Source organism: Patiria miniata, unplaced genomic scaffold (genome assembly GCF_015706575.1).
Source record: "Patiria miniata isolate m_02_andy unplaced genomic scaffold, ASM1570657v1 HiC_scaffold_10, whole genome shotgun sequence".
NCBI lineage: Eukaryota > Metazoa > Echinodermata > Asteroidea > Valvatida > Asterinidae > Patiria > Patiria miniata.
The window spans coordinates 5,371,768-5,391,813 of NW_024037048.1; the positions used below are offsets into that span (position 1 = coordinate 5,371,768).

General features: G+C 41.4%; 3 protein-coding genes across 3 annotated transcripts; 1 reads left to right on the forward strand and 2 right to left on the reverse strand.

Annotated features, from left to right (window-relative positions):
- The first annotated feature begins 469 nt into the window (after window positions 1-469).
- Window positions 470-6,011, forward strand: LOC119736108. Its single transcript, XM_038210125.1, has 5 exons — window positions 470-674; window positions 2,149-2,315; window positions 3,196-3,365; window positions 3,983-4,170; window positions 5,312-6,011. The coding sequence occupies exons 1-5, from the start codon at window positions 485-487 to the stop codon at window positions 5,365-5,367; spliced, it is 771 nt and encodes a 256-aa protein (XP_038066053.1). The 5' UTR covers window positions 470-484; the 3' UTR covers window positions 5,368-6,011.
- A 2,051-nt stretch (window positions 6,012-8,062) lies between these two features.
- On the reverse strand, window positions 8,063-13,625 carry LOC119736100 (D-beta-hydroxybutyrate dehydrogenase, mitochondrial-like). Its single transcript, XM_038210113.1, has 4 exons — window positions 12,863-13,625; window positions 10,899-11,051; window positions 9,658-9,825; window positions 8,063-8,907 (listed from the first exon to the last, which is right to left on the reverse strand). The coding sequence occupies exons 1-4, from the start codon at window positions 13,284-13,286 to the stop codon at window positions 8,543-8,545; spliced, it is 1,110 nt and encodes a 369-aa protein (XP_038066041.1). The 5' UTR covers window positions 13,287-13,625; the 3' UTR covers window positions 8,063-8,542.
- Window positions 13,626-15,475: 1,850 nt separating this feature from the next.
- Window positions 15,476-19,741, reverse strand: LOC119736117 (D-beta-hydroxybutyrate dehydrogenase, mitochondrial-like). Its single transcript, XM_038210132.1, has 4 exons — window positions 18,858-19,741; window positions 17,889-18,041; window positions 17,045-17,209; window positions 15,476-16,106 (listed from the first exon to the last, which is right to left on the reverse strand). The coding sequence occupies exons 1-4, from the start codon at window positions 19,276-19,278 to the stop codon at window positions 15,742-15,744; spliced, it is 1,104 nt and encodes a 367-aa protein (XP_038066060.1). The 5' UTR covers window positions 19,279-19,741; the 3' UTR covers window positions 15,476-15,741.
- Between the last annotated feature and the right edge of the window lie 305 nt (window positions 19,742-20,046).

The window sequence follows — 20,046 nt, forward strand, 5'->3', positions numbered from 1 at the left end:
TGTTTCCGTAGTGAACAGTTGCAGTTTTCACAGGCTATGTGATTAAATTTAACTCATTTGGGTTAACATTTAACCAGGCAATGTGGCAAAATACTGTGGTTTGGAACATTTGTGGTACGGAAGCCTGTTTCTGCCGCACAAAAATAAGAACTGAAACTTTTCGTTATAACGAAAAGATCGTTGCAATGAAAACTTTTCGTTGTAACAGTTCCTTATAACGTATACACTTTTCGATATACATGTACCAACAAAACCGCCACTTTTCGTTTAACGAAAAAACAATCCGCGTCCGAATAACGAAAACTATTGATTTTTTTTTCTTATGTGGCAGCATTACGCTTCCGTAAAGTGGTGTACGTGGCACGGGTCTTCATGTCTGAGAGTCTAAGGTTCAAGGTTTCACGCTCGGAGGTAGAGCTATAAAAGTGCAATTCTGAAACACGATTAGATATACAGTGAACCTTTTGAATCTCCTGTTTTCAAGATGAAGTTCGTTCTGGTAGCTATGTTAGTAGTGGTGGCGCAGCGCTGCCTGATTGGTACCACCGCGCGCACAGATAAACGCTCCGAGTCAACTCTTGACCAAGCTCTCCGTCCGTTGTACAGTCAAATCGATACCTTTCGGTACCAACTGGATGCTGTCAAAGCGCTTGGTAGTGTTCATTGCAACAAAGGTATGTGTTTCAAAGAGACTTTATTAGGCACATGCAGATTGGAACGGAGCAGTGTGCCACGTATGTTCTTATCTGTGCTTCTATTAACGTATCACCGTAACGAAATGGCAATTTCTTTTTATCATTCTCTGTATTATACTCATATAAGATTGCTTGCAGATAATGTGCTTTAGTTGCTACTTGTAATGCAGGTGATAAGAACAAGCAGCGGTACAAACTACTGGGCCATCAGTCTGCCTTCCCACAATGATCTATGTCCATTTGTTTCAATTAAAAAGGGAATGTACAACACTTGCTTTTGCTGCAATTTTCAGAAATAAATGGATTTGGAGGAATTGTATGTTAGGCCAAAAAAAAAAAACGGTCTCTGGTCAGCACGCGCGCGCGTCGATTTTAATCATGCGCGTCGATCTTTTTTTTCCAAAATGTTCCGCGGTAGCTCCAACAGCGCCCTCTATTTCCGCACCTCCTCATTTTTTTTTTACCAAAGAGCACCAAGGAATGGGAAATTGCACCAAGGCAAATGATCGAAAGCACCAAGGCAAATTATGGAGGACACCAATGTACATGAGGACACGAAAAAAGCAAAATAGTACCCCACCTTGTCTGTACAATCCAAGCTTGAAGAAAAAAAAAACAAAGCAAAAAAAACCCCAAAAAGCCGAGTTGGCCGCGTCAATTCCGGAACTTTGGTCTGACCAGAGACCGAATATTTTTATTTTTTTTTGGCCTTATAGCCAATGTTGTTAAAATGACTTGTGTCACGTTTTGGGCTTCTAGATGCTGGAAAAACCAAGAAAACTGTTCTTGTAGTCTGGTGCCCTGACACCACTTTAGATGAAATGGAGCAATTTATAGACTTTGGAGAATTGTACGGTCAGAGAATCAGTCTAGCACGCTTGTACCCCTTCACAGGTGTATAATCACTTGCAAAAAAAACCGCGGAAAATCTAATTATGAAATATGAGGAGCAGTTTTTGAAAAAGGCCAGTTTTCTCCGGCCGACCAGCGTTGGAAATTGATACAAAAATAACGTTTTTCTTGAAAATGTCAGCACACAAGGAGCCACGATTTAACAGGATGCTTTGGACTGTCTTTCCCTAACAATCCAGTGAGGTATTTTGTGATAATTTGATCATTTTGTGTTGTGATGTTTGTAAATGTTGTAAAAAACCACTTGTCGCTTCCCACTTGTCATCATGAACACACTTGCCTTTTCTGTCAAAAGTGTAGCACCGTCTGAGATTCGAGGATGAGAGCAATGGTTTGGTTTTGGAAACCAGCAGTCGAGTAAACACGAATGAAGATCTTATTGGAGAATATTGAAGCGAGAAAAAGTTTTTGTTAATTTCTTTACTTCAGAAATCAGTAATTAAAAAGGGTACTTCTGTTTACTGTTGGACGCTATCAGTGTTAAGGACTTTGCTTGGAAAGGTATGAAAGACTTGATGTTATCGTTTCATTGCTGCGCCAGCTTCGGAATGGCAGTTGGTTTTTAAAGGTATGGCGGGGAAAGGAGTTAAGTTGTACGGAATGTGGACTGCAGCATCTTGGGACGACAACACGATGGGTGTCAGTGGGAGTTGGCGGGATGAATCGCTGCATGACAGCTGGAAAAGTGGAGAACTGAGCGTTAGGCGAGTGAGTACTGGACTATTTTATAGCCTCTACAAATAATGTGCACATTTATCATGATCACATGTGGAATGGTCTGATGTCTGCAAATTCACAAGTTCGCTCGTACCCACCGCCCAAACAGAGCGCTGGGAAGAACTATTATTTTTTTCTGGATATGTGACGTGATCCGCCTGCTAGGTCAAATGGTTTTGGAATTATGGCTAATTAATTATTCATATGTACGAATGGTAATTCTGGTCTGTGTACACGACGTATATGGGAAAATTCAGTTTTCACGGCGCGTAGGGTTAATTGATTGGTTTGATGGGATGCCAAATGTTAGCCTCCAAGGTGTGCTATTGAGGACGAGGTTGAAGTTAAGTAGAATCTGGGATCGTGTGCGACTTGAAAAATCCAAATAGCATGACGTCAGAGGAGACTTAGCATAAGTGTTGTAGTAGAGTACTTTGGCGAGTACGAGCACTTTGCAATGAGTATGAGTACGAGTACAGGGCAGTTTTTCCATGAGAAGGAGCAAATTTCAATATGTCACTTGTTTCTAAGGGCTTTTCGCTGTCCAACTAGGCATGAAATATGCAGAACCCTTCTCAACATTAGAAACCAGGTTCTTTTCCTGCATGTAGCTCCCAAAAACGTTTAAATTTTTGCGGGAGAACATTAATACGAGTATACGAGTACTTTGGTCATGAGTACGAGTACGGGTATTTTTTTTCTTGCGAGTGCGAGTACGAGTACATCAGATGGGTGAGTAATACTACAACACTGCTTATCATGTTATGATTTTCTCAGTGAAATCGCTAAATTTAATCACAACCAAACGCATGACCTCAGACATTCTCGCAAAGCTGTGCACATGCAGAACGTGTTTTGTTTTGATGTCAAGGTAAAACTTTCCCTGCATGATTTCGAGGGGCGCAGAGTTGACCTGATATTCAACGGTATCGGGACGGATATCCATAACTGGTTCACCCAAGAGCGCCTCATCTCAAGCCCCTGGCAGAACTTGAAATCATCCACACCAGACTTCTTCAGCACTGACGGGTATATTCAAGAGTGAGTACAATATAAAATCGATGACCAGAGTGGACACTGACATGATCGTCTTAGGTCAGGTGTAAACGGTGGACTTTAAGTAGAAATACTGGGCATTACGCCCGCCAAAGAATTCCGCAAGATCGGAACTCAAATGGTTGAATTCAAAATTGTCGGAAACTTAAATGACAATTAAGTAGGCCTATTCTGTTAACAATTTTACCCCCCCCCCTAAATACCCAAGATATCGCGAATAATTACTATCCTAGTGTCATCGAAAATGTATTTAGAAAACTTCGGACATTTTCAGAAATATGCAGGTTCCTACATGTTTTTGTTGGTGTAGGTCACGTGACAGTGGCGCCTACTGGAACTTTTAGAATCTGTTGGTCTCGGAACCAGAGCTGCGGCCGAACTGGTCGGATGATGTTTTATGAGCATTGTATATTATAGCAACTGATTACTGTTTTTTTGTGTAAACATTTGGAAAAGTAGTGACAATTTAAGATATCCAACCATACAAGTGAAGATAGAGTCAAGTAAAACAATTGCAGCCTCTTCGTGTTGCAATATGCCTTTTTGCAAGGATGTGTATAGTAAAAATATTTATTTCTATGTTTTTGCCACGTCATGCAAAGAGATCGACGATTCTACATTAATAACATACACAATTCATGCCCGGGCGACAGAGGCTGGTTGGTCGTGATAGATTCCGGTATCACAGCGGATTGCGCATGGGGAAGACCGTCCACGGCGTATCCCTACCCGATTATACTGTACAGCAGGTTGACGGGCGACGTACTTTGGAATAACGTTATCAGTGCAGGTACGGGTGGAATATTATGTGAAATATAATTGTGAATTATAATTATCAATGGGACTCGAGCTGAGATGTAGAGGTGTATAACACTTATTGCTGTATTTGTGCAACAATGTGATCTTTTTTCATTCAATAAGTGTTGCCATGGTTACAGGGCAATTAAACCTCTTTCCATCTCTGAACCGTGTTATCCCATATAGGGGGTAAAGCGGAACCCGCTTATAGGGAAAAACGGACTCTTTGTGTTATCAAGCCAATATTTCAATATGAAGTCCCAATGGGGGCAATACGATATATTTGTTTCTTTAATTAAATACAAAGTTCGCCTGATTATGATCTTTATTTGTTACATTATAAAAGTAATCCCTACCTACATCCACCTCGTACGGAGTGTCCCATTTATTTATATTCCCTCACGTTTGCTATTTTCCCCAGTGTTGATTTTTTTTTTAATTTAGGCATACAAGCAGTTTGAATTTGACCGAATAGTGTTAAACTGGGAAAGCTAAAATGAACACCTCAAATAGAATGCGAATTGCAATTCTATCTAATAGGTAAAAGGAACACCATCCACTTAACACTGACATTATTGGTTCCGTTTTACTCCAATGATTCTCCGCTAATTAAAAAGCTGTTGAATAGGACAAACCGAACGGATCCGCTTCAATTTACCCATTCGTATAAACGGCCTTAATAACTGTAAAACTGAACCAAAGACATTACATCCCTGTCTACCAAGGTTTTTTTAAAGACCACTTAGCAACCAAGTTACGTAACTCAAGATCACGGGGTCCAAAAACTGTAACAATGATTATTTTCAACGTTGGAGCAAGCGTGGTGCAGTCAATGGCGGCTTAAACATCATCCTATACTCGTTCCACAACACCATGTACATGGTGTCTCAACATATTAAAAAGTATACCCATTTTTTAATGTGAATTATCAGAAATGTACTGAATAATTCAGAAAAAAACTACAAGGGAAAATGTAATCTTTCCTATGATGTTAAGTTCATTACGTCACTGTTATGGATAAATGAGCAAACAAGGCCTGAAGAAAGAGTTGGAAATCAGCACCTTGACCAGTTTTTACCGGATATTTTTTATTAAAATACCGTGTCTTTTTTTGTCTTTCTTAATGTTGACAGGTGACGTTACAGTTGGACACGCGGACTTTCTCACCATCCACGTCGATGCCGAGTAGAGATTGCGAAGGCTAACCCAAAACAAACAAAACAATTCTCTGAAACAATCTGAGATGATGTATCAAAGCTGTTTCAGAAAGAACGTTATTTTCTTTGCTTGACATAATATCTGAGATTTTGATAGTTGTGTTTAATTAGGCCTATTGAAAAAAAACAGGTTTTTAAATTGATTTGGCAACCAATTTTGATGACGAATTACTCACTTTCGCACGAATTTGGATGCACGTTTAGATCAACATTCAATTAAATAAATAAATCGTTCAATGAAATCTAAAGGCATGCGATTGTACTTTTCAATGATTCAATTTTAACTTATGCATTTAAATTAACATTTGACACTGGGTCATTCAAATTCGCTCAAATTGTGTCAGTTTGGTCATTCGAATTCGCCATTAAGCAAGCATTTGTGAAATGTGAGCAAAGGAAATCGAAATCGGTTCATATTATTATTTGTTCGTCAAAATTCAATAGAGTGTCTTTGTTCCAATTGGAAAGTACATGAGAATTTTCTCACTAGATTCTTCTACAAAGCAGCAGCCACAAAAGAACCAAATCACACCCCCCCCCTCTTTGTTTGCACATCAAAAAGAAAATTCAGTTATTAGTTAAATGAAGCATGTTTAAGATGAAGCAAATTGAATAAAAAAAATTTAAAAAATCACATTCAGACATAATTATAAGAAAACACGGATCGCAATTTAAAACAGAAGATGAAAGAGCAAATAGTAAGAAATACGAAAATAATTATAACAAAAAGTATACATGTATGTGTGCACGAGAAAAAGAGGGGAAAGGATCACCTTTGCTTGAATGTTGCCGTAGTTTATTGTTTCAACGTCGACTTTCATAATGTTTCATTTTCTCGTATTACTAGTTTACATTTTGTTTCTTCTGTAGATTAAAGAAAGATAGCACATACTTCAAAAATTAACAAACTTGAATGAAACCAATAAAAAATACAAGAATATGTGAAAAGTACACACACAAAAGAACTCGCATCTTGCCTTCGTTTCCCATTATTTTGAATGAAGAAAGTACCTATTTGCCTGGGCAGTGGAGGAACCACTTGTACAATGGCTACATGCTGGCTTGGGAACTATCACTTTTCGAGAGGTGATTTTGTTTTGGTGTGAATATTTAAAAATGTAATGTTTTCAATGGGGTTTGAATTAGTTCAGTGCACCCAGCGCGCGTCGAGGATATGCCGCCGATAATACCGTACGGGACGGATAGTGACGAACGCCTTGACTACATAAAACCAAAGATATTAGAGAGGGAAGATAGGACACAGGGTGTCTATTTGTACGGTGACCCGTGAAAAACGATGACGTCATCAAGATTGGGGCTAAGTATTTAATTCAACAATAAATTAACAAATGTATTGTTTACTTTGAAAAAAAATCCTGTTGAGCCCTAAACACCAAAGGAATAAACACGATGCAAAGCGCTTTGTTCACATTACCTGAACCTGTACAAAAGCTCATAAGCATAATCCCTTTTTTTAGGCACTTGTAGGCATTTTCTCATGAAGCACAGGGATGGTGCTACTAATCAGAAAATAATCTGCTTTAAAATAATACATATCTGCAAAATTTAGTTTAGTGGCTTTGCGTAACTAATTTTCACGTTGAGTGCATACGGAAAATCTAGTTTTTACTTGAATCAATTCCATGGTAATTTGATAATTCCACTTTCGAATTTGTATAAATGATGTGCCCTGCGTTTAACCCTAAAGGGGCCGGGTTATTTTGACCATCTCTCAGCCGGGGGGGGGGGGCGGATTCCGCCCCCCCCCCTAAGATCTCGGCCATCGAGTGACGAACAATTTTGAAACTCAGCAAATGCATAGAGCAACTCTTCCTCAACATGCCCAAAAAATTTCATGACTATAGGTCAAAGGGTTTTGGAATTATGGCTAATTAATTATTCATATGTATGAATGGCAATTCTGCTCGGTGTACACGACGTATATGCGAAAATTCAGTTTTCACGGCGCGTAGCGCCTGAAAATTTTTCGCTACGGGCCAACCCGTGGTCCGATTTTTAAGTTTTTGGTATCAAAAGATGCGCAAAGCTCGAGGCTAAAAAGTCATAACAGCTCGGGTCGCGAAAATTTTTTTTTAGAAGCTATCGCGGAAAATGTTGAGGGGGGGGGGCGGATTCCGCCCCCCCCCCCCCCCGGCCCCTTTAGGGTTAATAGGGTTAAAGGGTATTTCGGGTCTTATAAAAAGAGTGCATTATTTTCGTTTAACTTTCAAGCTTTAAACTTAATTAAATCAATGTCGGAATAAGCGAGTAGAATGAACAGTTAGTTGTTTTCATTAGACAGTAATTGATATTGTTGCATTTACAATAGAATAGTTTGTTTATAAAACGTGATAAACTCCATTTCGTTCAATTTCAGAAATTTCATTTCAAAGGCCAAGCGAAAAATGCAGTTTAGAAACAGCTGTTGTACGGTGTATGTTTTATACGTAATCTCAACTGTGTAATCGTTTCACTTTATATTGTTTTCAAATGTGTGGCAGGAAAAGGTAACTATTTTGAGCTGGATATCGCACGTTAATCGATGTGGAAAGCATGGGAGAAGGTGTTGAATCTCACCTCCGCCTACAACAAATGGAACTGACTATCAGCGGCTTAGGATGTTTATTAATTTGATAGCTTAAACTAAGTAACATGGACACAAGGACAGCAATTTAGTGGTTTATCGGCAGGAATTAAGCGAATTATCTTTTTCGGCCTAAATCTTTCATTTCTGAACTCTAACATTTTTAGAACAAGTTAATCCATTAAGGTCTTGAAGCTACAGTTTCATAATTCAAGATTCCTATACGATCGATGCAATCGTGCTTTCAGTGATCCCTCATTCAAGCCTATTATATTTTTCTAAAGGATATGTTTCTTTTCCATCTATAATGTTTCTTTTCTCCTGCATGCAAATCATAATTATATCACTGCAATTCGTTTCGAAATGGATATTTTCCATTTAGCATAAAAACTAAACAACACTTCTATGGGTTTCCTATTTCAGAATGTGCGTCTCAGTTAGTCAGATTAATAATATTAGAGAATGACGCGTGTCATTTTTATTTCCATTCCGCGGAAGCAAGCATACCTTTCCTCTTTAGCAAACAGCGCCATCTATTGTTTGATATCGTTCAGATAAATTGTTCAACGCGGACCATTTTTCTTCGCCCCTTTTACAGGTACACTTATAATTTTGTAGTAAATCCCCAGCACAAAGTCAGTGATTGGTGCTGGGAGAAAGGAGAACACATAAACCGTGAGTTTAGAAGTCAAGTTTCCGGGAAAGTAGCGCTCGTGCGGATTTGCGTCGGTGAGGGCGTTTGTGCAGGCGTCCACTACCGGCACGAGGCTGGTCGGTGAGAAGCTCTGGGACGCGTTGACAATGTTATTTCTCGTCGACTCGAAATACTCTACACCGTAAACCTCCTGAACTTCTGCAGTTGTTTCGCTCCAGACCTTGTTCAGATCCTTGGTCATGTATTCTCTTGTAAACATGGCGGACCCTCCCCCTGAAATGGCAACGAAATGAATGGAGACCCCGTAACAATGAATACTACTGTCCCTTTTTACATGCATGAGGGGTGACGTGATGAAAATTTGCACAAGCCGCCATAATTTTAGGCTCTAATACATCTAGTTAGAAATGATTTTTATAATTTAAATTTCGCCTCACTCTATCTTAAGATTTGTGTGTGTGTGTGGAACGAAGGGCAACTTCCGATACACTCCACACAGATTTTTGGTTGCGAAGGCCATAACAGAATCGAACTATTCAAATCTTCATAACCAAAATAAGATCACTACAGTAAATTAAGTTTGCTCAACGTTCGAATAAAATTGGGATCCTAAAATTACTTTTGTTTTCTTGGAACTTACGGAAGCCGCAATGCAAATGATTTTGGTTACTTTAAGATTTTCTTTAATCTGGTCAGGAGCCAAGGTCGGATCCAGAAAATAATTTGTTGGGGGGCCAAAAACAAATTGTGTTCCCTAAAGAGTGTGTGCACAAAAGTACGGCGTGGAATTCGGAAAACTGTGGATTCTAGATGCTCTGTGGTGCAATCTGAGGCTATATCTGAATACTTTAACCATGTTTTTATGAGGAAAAGATGGTGGTGTACGCAGTGCCTACCTTTATTGCGACGTCACTTAAAACAAAACAAAATGGGTTCTTTTTTTTTTAGGGGGGACGTTGCCCCATTGCCCCCTCCCCTGGATCCGCCCTTGGTCGGAGCCTCTCTTTAAGCAACAATTATTACCTGAGAAGTTGCCAGGTTCCACAATGACAGCAGAGACACCGAAATTCGACGCGAGCTCGTTGCGGAGACTATCCGTGAAGGCCTGGACGCCGTACTTTGTGATGGAATACGCTGAACAGACTGGCATACTCACACGACCCAGCATGCTGCTCATGTTGACCACACGCCCTAGAATGGTGGAGAGGAATCATACCTTTCAAAGTTATGGTGAGCAGACAAGAACCAAACGTCTTGAATAATTCACGGCGCAAATGTTTTTGTTCCCGAAAAAAAGTGGGTCCAGAAACTCTCAGCCCTATATTAAATATGAAAAGCAAGGGGAGGGGTGCAAATGTATTGCTCGTAAATGTAAACAAAATAAAGTAGGGTGCGGTGGGGTTTTTTTTTTTTTTGGGGGGGGGGGTGGTATGGCCCCGTTGCACCCCCCCCCCCCCCACTCATTTGCCGTATTGGTGAGGAGGGACCGCAAAATATTGTGTCACCATCAACTGCTCATTATCTAGGATGAAGTTTACAACTTATTTTTTACTTCGTTGAATTATGAATTATAGAGACAATGCATACAACCTGACGCCATTCAGTTGTAATAGCGCGGATTAGCGCCCCCCCCCCATTTGATCAAAAAACCAACGCCTGAGACAACTATTTTTCCCATGGGCAAAAAGTGTTCACAACACAGCGTGCAGATTGCGAATTGCTGAAATTGACCACCGGATAAGTATACAAGTAGTCTCAAATTGCACGTGCGAAACAAATCACAAATTGCATGTCCTGAAAAGATCTTATCATGCACGTCAAATTCAAATTACGTGTACAAAAATAGTGCCAGCCATCGGCTATATCAACATTTGTTTTAGGAAATAACTCACAACACTGACTGTAGGGGGAGCAAATGCACGACACAGCCGTCAACTGGGAGAGCCAAAGCATGGAAATTCTTCCTAGCAAGGTTTGGGTCTCTTCCAGACAAATTCTAGTAAAATTGTGCCTAATGGGCGAGTTTTAGTTTGATGTATGTATCTTAAGCACTTTGAAGAGTCGTGAAACGGAGATCACTGGAAGTACCAAATAACTATACTCGTCGATATTAAACAGCGCCCCCAGTTGTCTTGAAGTAATGATATTGCATGACCTTTTTCTAAGCCTATTGACGACGCGTCAAAAGCAATTTCCTTCCAACGTTATTAGACCCGACTCGTGTGTATGCCAAAGCCTCGAGCGTCTTATCTTCTAATATTTACCTTTGCTATTTCGGATGAGAGGTAAGAAGGCCTTCGTGACCCGAATCATCCCCCACAAGTTGACCTCTGCCAGCTTCTTGTATCTGTCAAGCGATATCCATTCCGCTTCGCCCCAGCATGCCGTGCCGGCATTGTTCACCACTCCCCACAGTACTGGAGACAAAAAGATACGGGAAAAAAAATATGTACAAAACGACCATTGGCGGATACAGAGGGTGGGGTCAAAGGCGTCGACAGGATTTTTTTTTTCTAGAGGGGACACGAAAGCACATTATTTCCCCAAATCCTTTCTCAATTAGCATATTCTCAATTTATCATTTTTTTTCGAGGGTGGGCAGGGAGGCATTTCGCTAACCCGCCGAGGTCGTTAAATGTGCATTAATAACAGCAATATGAATTTGCACCTTTTTTTTCTCTCTCACTCACTCTTTCCCCCTCCATTTAGGGGTGGCTTCCGGAGGGGGGAAGTGGGACAAGCGCCCCCCCCCCCCTCCCGACGCCCATGGGAGGGGGTGAGAGGTCTTAGGGGACAAAATCCACTCCTATCTCCGGAACCCCTTCACCATGACAACGTTGCACTGCAAAAACTGGAGTGTTAAATTTACACCATTGGTATCTATATAGGACCATCTGGTGTTAAATTTTACTGGTGTTGTCCTATATAGATACCGAATGGTGTTAAATTAACACTACAGTTTTTGCAGTGTGGGCAAGCCCGTTTAAAGGCTGGTTCACATTCGGCACGAAAGCCACGCAAACGCGAATATGTGACGAGACTCAAGCGACTATTCGTGCTATGAATTCGCAATAGTTGAACACATTTTACTTTCGGCAAATTTCACAGTGAGTGTTTTAAGACGTCATGTTCGCTTCACATTCGCATTTATACTTGGAGAAGGGCCTGTCATGAAACCGCCTTTGGCAAGCCCCCAAATGTCTACGTATTTTTTTCCGAGTGGACTTTCTTAATGGCTCAAAAACATCAAACATTTTTAGAGTCGGATGTCTGGAAGTACGCCTGATTAGCAAACTGGAAAAACTAATCCAGGCGTTGCTAGGCACCTAGTTCCCTTATGATGTCCGGAGACTAATTTGGTGAAAATTGCTGTACACGTTCGAAAGGAACATTGATTTTAAGTTAGTCAGAACGCAAACAAAATTAGGGGGGGGGGGGTATAATGTGGGATCGATTTGGAGCGGGTATATAGTTTGAAAAGGGGTATAACTCTTGAAACTTGTAATCATGTGATTTTTTATTGTATGGCAGGAAATGTTTTTATTACATATCCCAACGCAAGATGGCGCTGTTGTATACTTTGCGATGCAATCACAAGAACAAGGTAATTTGGGCGTAGTATAAGGTTTCGCTGACTCGTTGATTACTCCTTTACTTTCAAAAGAACCCCAAAGGAGAATAATCAACTTTATGATTGAAGCCGAAAAATATACCAAAAAAGAACAGACTGGGACATTGAGTGCTGATAAATATGCAAAACGAAATCAGGCCAACTTTACTCACTCTTTAGCCAGCAAAATTCTTAAGATACCTTAACTTATGGGACTCTCACACACAGTATTGAGAGTCCCAAATTTTCGGACTATCAAAAACCCATTACTATAGGTTTGCCCATGGAGCTATATTTAAATTGCCACGCACATTAGTCGCGCGTTTCAGGGGTCCAATGTTCAAGGAAATCGGGCATTGTCTGAAAGGGCTCCATTGGCTTTGGTGGTTATTACACAAAGCTTATCTTTTCCGTCGCCAAATTCCACAAAGGGAAAGACCTCGAGTTAGTGGAGCAATGCTAGCATGCGCCTGTCCCTATAGGCGTTTTCATAGATTTTCACCCAAAAGATTTCCTTGTGAATCCTAGCAAGGCGTGGAAAGCTGACTTTTTTGGGTGGAGGGGGCACTTCTTTAAATCTATTTCAGTTGCTATTCGCATTAAAGCTCAAAACCTTACCATCTCCCGTCGTGGACAGTGACTCCCTCACAGATTTGACTGCTTGAGATACCTCGTGGTCACTCGTCACATCAAGCTGTATCACCTCAAGTCTCCCTGAACACTCGCTCGTGAGCCCTAGAGCCCCCGGTCCCTCGGCGAACAGACAACCCGCAAAAACGCGGAACCCCAAGTCATCCAGGCGTCTGGCCAACGTGTTACCTATTCCAGTATCGCAGCCAGTCACCAGCACGGCTCTGCCCCGGACGCTGGGGATTTTTCCCCCGGTGAAGCGACCGGCGATGAAGTAGGAGAAGGAAACAGATAAGATGCAACCGAAGAACCTTGACAGGAATTCCTCACCAATTCTAGGCACGATCCAAACGAGACAGACATACAAACAGAGAGCGAACACGACTGCGTTTGTTATCCTTACAGCAGCCATTTTTGGTTCGATGCTTATGAACGGAGTTGTTTCAGCGGCCGCAGTGTGAGCAAGCTTGCTGTATATTTTCTTTGTAAAGCCATCGAGCCCTCATGTCTCTTCGTTGCATGCAGCTGCTCAAGCATGGTGGTACAAAGTAAGTGGGCACTCATCGACGGTGGGCTGATCATGTATGGCTTAACTTGTCCAATCAGCCCACACTTGCATGGTTGTAAAGGTTATCAGTACTACATTGTGTATAGCTGTAAATCCCTCAACTGAACAAAAATAGACATTACTGAAATAGATCTCAACGAACGAAACACTCATTAATAATTAATGACCATCCTAAACGGAAGTTCATGCCCTTCCATTCTAGAAATAATAACTCTCAGGTTTAGTTTTACTCATGTAAAAGTAATGATTTACTAGAGTGTCAAGCTCTTCAGAAAATTTATCGACATGAAGAGTTGAGCTGGGTGTGCCTTTTCTAATACATATTTTAGAAAACAAATACGTGGAGAAATGTCCCGAATCCTTTTAGTCGTGGTATCCGTTTGCATTCTTATAATTAAAAGTCCCGGGTCAGATCCGGCTGGAAATGCGGGTCAGATTTGACCTGATATTCGTCTTCTGGGTCAAAATTTTCATTGTTTGATGCCAAACTGATGATCTCCTCCGAGTCAAGTGGCCCGGAAAAGTGACTTAGAGAGGTCATTTCGACCCGGACAAGCGTCAGGTCAAATCTAACCCAGATTTGAATCGAATTTGACACTTTTAAGAGTGATTATGCGAAAACCCAGAAATGATGCAAGCGCTGGTCCCATACACTCACATAAACATGCATGACGCATGCACATCGTGTACCATACATTTTTCGTTGATTTATTTATTTCTAGAAATCCAAGAGAAGAAACATAATTTATTGTCTCACAGCTAGCTATGTTTACTAGAAAGAAATTTAAAAAAAAACATGAAATAAAAACTGCATGGAAAACGCTACAACTGAACATTTAAACATAAGTTAATTTTAGTAATTGATATCTTCTATGAAGACTTTTCTTTATTAATACCGCACAATACAAAGTTGGAATAGTTTTGCATAGGACAGTCATTACTATCCTCAGACGACTCGATGACAATCTCGTGTCACATAAAATGAATCTGCTTTCCATTTGAAGTCCTCATGACCTCTGTTGCCTCTATAGATGCCTGCGAAACTCATCCACTTTTTTTCAGCGAAAAACAGATCCAGGCTCAAACAAGTTCAAATTGTCAAATGAAGATGGGGGTCAAAATCTTGTTTTCGAGTATGAAGTTCATGAAGCAGTACACAACACCATACTTAGCCGGAGTCCCCAATATTGGGGGCCTCTAATAGTAATTCTGATGCCAATGACCATCTTCGTTCGTACCGCCCGCCCTGCAAACAGGACGCTGGGAAGGGCTGATCTCTTCGAGCTCTCATTGGATAGATTATGCGCGATCTGTGACGTAGCATGCAGCACTGCTGCTGTTTTTCATACGTAGCGCACTACATGCATGCGAAGGTCATGATAAGTTACCCGGCATCAGCCCTGTTTGCAGGACGGGGGTACGAGCGAAATTACTATATCTTCCTAGATGAAATGTAATAATAAGGCTGTATCTGCATTACTGGGTCAAGGCCGGTGTAGCGTAAATATCCAACTCTATGAAATGTGGACACATTGGTAGTACTGCGCACGCTTGAATACGATACTATGCTATTTTTAGGATCGTTTCGGGAGAGTGACTGTCACGTGCAAGGGATCGACCAAGAAATATGGAAATAGGGGTCCGGTTTTCATAGGAGTCGTATTTTCATGTGACACCGGAAATTGCCCATGTGCCTATGGAAACCACTGAATCTACTTCCCACGGACCTTCCTGTGTGTCATATGAAATATGAACTCCTATGTGATGTGATATTTAGTGGGGTGTGTGGCCTATAGTGGTTAGGGTCTGTGACTCATGATCAGAGGGTCAGGGGCTCGAATTGAGTTAATGGTAACATGTTGTGTTCTTGGGCAAGCTAATTCACCCCACTTGCTTCTCTTCACCCAGGAGTATACATGGGTACCTGCTTTAGCTGGGGAGTAACCTGCGATGGACTAGCACTGATCCCATCCACGTGAGTAGAAATATTCTCAGTCGTTCGGTACTGAAACCGGAGATAATTAATGCCGGCCTGATGGGCCACGTTGGCTCGTGACAGACTTTACTACTATTATGATATCGGGCCCCTTTTACCTTTAATGTATGGACTAGTTATCCCTCACGCGTAGCCTGTTACTTTCCTTGTTATCTTCACTGAATTTGCATGTGAAATACAATCAATAACTTCGTATTTCATAAGTACAAACACACCCGCGACATTATCCAAGTATTCATCATGGCCTACGAGTGAGGTCTAGCTACTTAAAGTACTTCCCCGCTCAGCCTCGTTCCTGACACGTCACGCTACAGGCTCTGCCGCAGTAACCCCCTTCGCTTTATCAACAGACAGGGCATAGCTGAGCTTGTACAAATAGTCCGTCACGGTGGAGGGCAAATAGCAGAAAAACCAGGTCAGAAGCTTGGAATGGGCGTTGCCAGGGGAGAACCTGTCTGGCGGATTCTCGTCGATGAGGGCGTCCTCGATGGCCGTTAAGACCGGCTTCAGAGTGTTGGCGCTCATACTCAATGTGCCTGTGTTTAGCAACTTGACCACGCCCTTGAAGTAGTCCAGACCGTAGACTTCCTTAATGTCGTCCGGTGTGTTACTCCAAACATCGTCCATCATCTTAGTGATGCTATCGCCTTCCATTGCGTTCGTAAATGCTGTTTGGGTAACAGAGGGGGGAAATAGTGAGGCTAAATCTTGGGGTTGAAGTTTGTAAGTCCGTGTTTTGTGTGCGGAACCTGAAAAGTATCTATTAAAATTCTACACAAATTTCCAAATCCATTTGCTATTTTGTTTAAGCTCTAGATTACTAGATATATTATTATCTTTCAAGTGAGGCATTGCAACAACAGTAATCAAGTTGATAGGAGCATCACGCATATTGCATATTGGGGGAATACTAAAAACTACATAAATATTTAAATGTGACCTCCTGAGGCAAGATGAGGAGTGTACACCAAGGTGAGTAGCCAAGGTATCCAAGATTTGCACTATGCATTTTTGTTGGGGAAACAAATACCAAAAAAAGTGAGAAAACTGATGAGAATTTTTCACTGCCGTTGGCGGCGCAATGCGTGTCATTTTTTTCAAAGCCGTTTTTCTCGAAATGATGTTGGAGAAACTTGGCAGGACACTGCTGAAGTTCCTGCGTCATATCTTTGGAATAAACTGAGCTACAAAAATAAATTTGGTATCATTGGAAAGCCAATGATCAGCGCGCTTTAAAATGATGTACATAACGTAAAAAGTCAAAGGTGGGGGGGGGGGGGGTATTCCTCATTATGCTATGGCAGGTCACCGATAATTAATTTTGATTCGCTTGTGATACAGTTTTCTACAATTATTCGTCAGCAGGGGATTTGTTCAACAAAAAACAGATAAAAACCGATAATCTTACTTCAAACATTGAGTAGGTCTCATTCCAACGCACGATTTCATCAACTAAAAACTGTTAGAACTGGTGTAATTAATATGGAGTTATGACCAAAATCTTGGCTGCTTTCAGAGGAATGGGAAAGAGCATTTGGAAGTATATTTTTACACAACACGCATTGGCACCCATCGGGGGCATCTTGACCGTACTGCAATCGTGTACCTGAAAAATTTCCCGGTTCAATGATGACAGTTTGGACTCCCCATTTGTCCACCTCGTGACGTAGTGCGTCCGAGAACGCCTCCACGCCAAACTTGGAGACCGAGTACGGGGAGGACACGGCGGAGCTGAAGAGACCCTGCATGCTACTCATGTTGACAATGCGACCTGGTGAGACGAAAACGACAAATTGTCAGATGAAACAAGTCTGCACAATATTCCTGCACGTCATTGTCAGTCTTAGTCCTATCTAAGACTTCAGGATTTTTCCCCCATTCTTGAGAAATGTGGTCCTTGAATTGCTCGTGCATGCCAAGTTTTTCAAAAATGAAGAGAACCAAACTTTTTTTTTACAACTCTACAAAATTCCTTGTCAGATTGACCCAGAATCCGGATTTTATTTGGCCTGACCCTTTTCAGGGTACAAAAACGATTCCCCCCAAGGATTTTGGGTCAAAGTGTCACTTTTTTTGCCAAGAATTTCGGGTCAAAGGACACTTTTTGCCGAGGATTTCGAGTCAAAGTGACACTTTTTGCCAGGGACTTTGAGTTAAAGTGGCACTTTTTGCCTTTTTGTCGTGTCAAAATGACTCGGAAATGGACCATTTTTGACACGGAAAAGTGTCATTTGTGAAACGGAAAAGTGTCCTTTTGTGACCGGCCCGAAGAAGGGTTAGGCCAAATAGGATTAGGTCGGACTCCGGGTCAATCTGACAAGGAACGTTGAAGAGTGTACTTTAGAACATGCTCAGAAAAAAAGGCCCTCGATCACCTCAATGTTATGTCTGTACCCGCTACGATTTTCTTTTCATACCACCGTCCCCCAAAAATATCAACAAAGACGAACCTTTACACCTCCGAATCATGGGAAGGAAGGCTTTAGTGACCCGGATCATTCCGAATAAGTTGACCTCCATGACCTGACGGTAACTCTCCACTGGCAGCCATTCTATCTCCCCAAGCTTGATAATGCCCGCGTTGTTTACAACTCCCCACAACACTGTCGACAGCATAACAGAGAGAAACCTTTCAATATTAACAATCCCGACCAACGAGACTTCAATACAAATCAGGCTAGGCAGTCACATTGCAACTGATTTCGAGATACCACAGCCTAGATTCAGATGCATGCGCGCGCCTGTGAAAACGATCTAATGGCCTTAAAATGAAAGGGGAAATGGACCACGTCATGCGATTGACTTCTCCACAATTCATCAGAATCAGATATCCGATAAATACAAATATGTCAAATTTGGTCAGGTGTATATACTCTTCACTGATACCAAAGCTGCATATCCGCGAAAACAGGAAGTTCTATTTTTACTTTATTCACAAATACCGCGATATGTTTTCTCTTTCTTGTTGGGCCTATATTGCTATTCAAATTGGTCCTCCTTTATGTATATGCGTCATCAGTATTATTTTATAAATCAGTATATCCGTATTTTTGGTTCGCTTTCCTTTTAGTTTCATGTTTACATTTTGACTAATTTATAATCGGTGACGTTTTGATTGATTATTGTTGATCAATTGATTGAAACACTGATAACTTCGATCGATGTAGGCCTATCAATGGTGTGCTATATTAACTGATTAACTTGAAGTATTAATTGTTAGAGAGGGAATTTCGAACTCTACGATGAAACAAACAGTGAATATTTCGAAGAATTGTCAAACTGTATACAGTCTTGGAGCACACCAGTGTGAGTGTAACCTACTTCTTCAATTAGTCTACTGACTGGTGACCTCATCACATCCCATTATGATCTGCTGCTTAATACTCGTTCAAACCGTGCAACAAAGTTATTGAGCATACCATCCCCTGAAACCGTGACAGCACTCTGCACAAACTGGGCCACCTCCGCCACCTGCTGGTCACTGGTCACGTCCATCTGAACCACCTGCAGTTTCCCCGAGCACTCCGCCTTCAGTCTCCTCGCCCCCTCACCCCTCTCGAACAGGCACCCGGCGAACACCCGGAAGCCCCGCTTGTCCAGGTACCGGGCCAACGCGTTGCCGATCCCCGTGTCACATCCCGTGATGACCACGGACTTGCCGGAGACTTGCACCTTTCCCTCCTTCACGTTGACGGCGATGGCATAGGATATAATAACCGAGACGATGTAACCGAAACATCTGGAGAGGATCTCCTGTCCTAGTCGCGGAACGATGTATTTCATGAATACAAATGCACATAGCAGAAAAACGGCAAGGCGTTTGACTGTTACGGCCGCCATTGCTTTAATATGTACATGTACACGATGCCTTCCTGTTGGTACTATGAACTTGATTGATTGATTGAGAAAAGCGCGTATTTGGCCTGAAGCCTAATGTAATTGTAAGGCACCCAGCTCCTGTGCCAGTTCATGCTGAGCCTTGTTGCAAACTTCGTGACCAGTTCTCAGGCATATTTCCACGACTGCCTGGCAACGTGATGCATATAGTGCTAGTGGGAAGCTTATGAGCGCTTATCAACAATGCAAGCAGATTTTTATTGTACAATATTGAAAAGTGTGTTGACACATTCCACCGTTGTGCTTGCCCTGGACACAAAATAATGCACTGTACATAATCAATGATATAAAAAGGTCACTTACGGAGTCTCAGATTTGCCACGTAGATTTAAGTAATTAGAGGGTAAATCTTATTTAGTGTTCACTTTAGACCGTGTGTGATTTCTAATTATATCTCCTTAGATCTTTTTCATGTTCATAATTTATTGAATCCAAAGGAGCATGGAATAAATGTCTTTTTGAATTGAATTGAATTGTGTATACAGTTTGGCGCTTGGCTGCTTGATGTTGGCTGCATATTGCTTGAAATGAAACCATAATAAAAGACCATTTCTTTATCTGAATTGAAATAAACTGGTTGTGGACGACCATAAACATACCAGATAACGAATCTATAGCTGTCTCTTTTCCTTCTCGATTGGGGTGCACGGTGGGGACTGGGGATGGTTTCTTGTTGATTGCGGTGCAAGTGAACGTTGTTTTAATTGTTTT

Excerpts from the sequence above, each read along its gene's own strand:
- LOC119736108 (XM_038210125.1), top strand. The coding sequence starts at position 485 with ATGAAGTTCGTTCTGGTAGCTATGTTAGTAGTGGTGGCGCAGCGCTGC. Across the intron at positions 675-2,148 it reads TAGTGTTCATTGCAACAAAG|CTTCGGAATGGCAGTTGGTT; the intron begins GTATGTGTTTCA and ends TTGCTGCGCCAG. Across the intron at positions 3,366-3,982 it reads ACTGACGGGTATATTCAAGA|AGATCGACGATTCTACATTA; the intron begins GTGAGTACAATA and ends CGTCATGCAAAG.
- LOC119736100 (XM_038210113.1), bottom strand. The coding sequence starts at position 13,286 with ATGGCTGCTGTAAGGATAACAAACGCAGTCGTGTTCGCTCTCTGTTTG. Across the intron at positions 11,052-12,862 it reads ACTGTCCACGACGGGAGATG|TACTGTGGGGAGTGGTGAAC; the intron begins GTAAGGTTTTGA and ends TTTTGTCTCCAG. Across the intron at positions 9,826-10,898 it reads TCTCATCCGAAATAGCAAAG|GGCGTGTGGTCAACATGAGC; the intron begins GTAAATATTAGA and ends CCACCATTCTAG.
- LOC119736117 (XM_038210132.1), bottom strand. The coding sequence starts at position 19,278 with ATGGCGGCCGTAACAGTCAAACGCCTTGCCGTTTTTCTGCTATGTGCA. Across the intron at positions 17,210-17,888 it reads CATGATTCGGAGGTGTAAAG|GTCGCATTGTCAACATGAGT; the intron begins GTTCGTCTTTGT and ends TCGTCTCACCAG. Across the intron at positions 16,107-17,044 it reads TGAACCGGGAAATTTTTCAG|CATTTACGAACGCAATGGAA; the intron begins GTACACGATTGC and ends TTACCCAAACAG.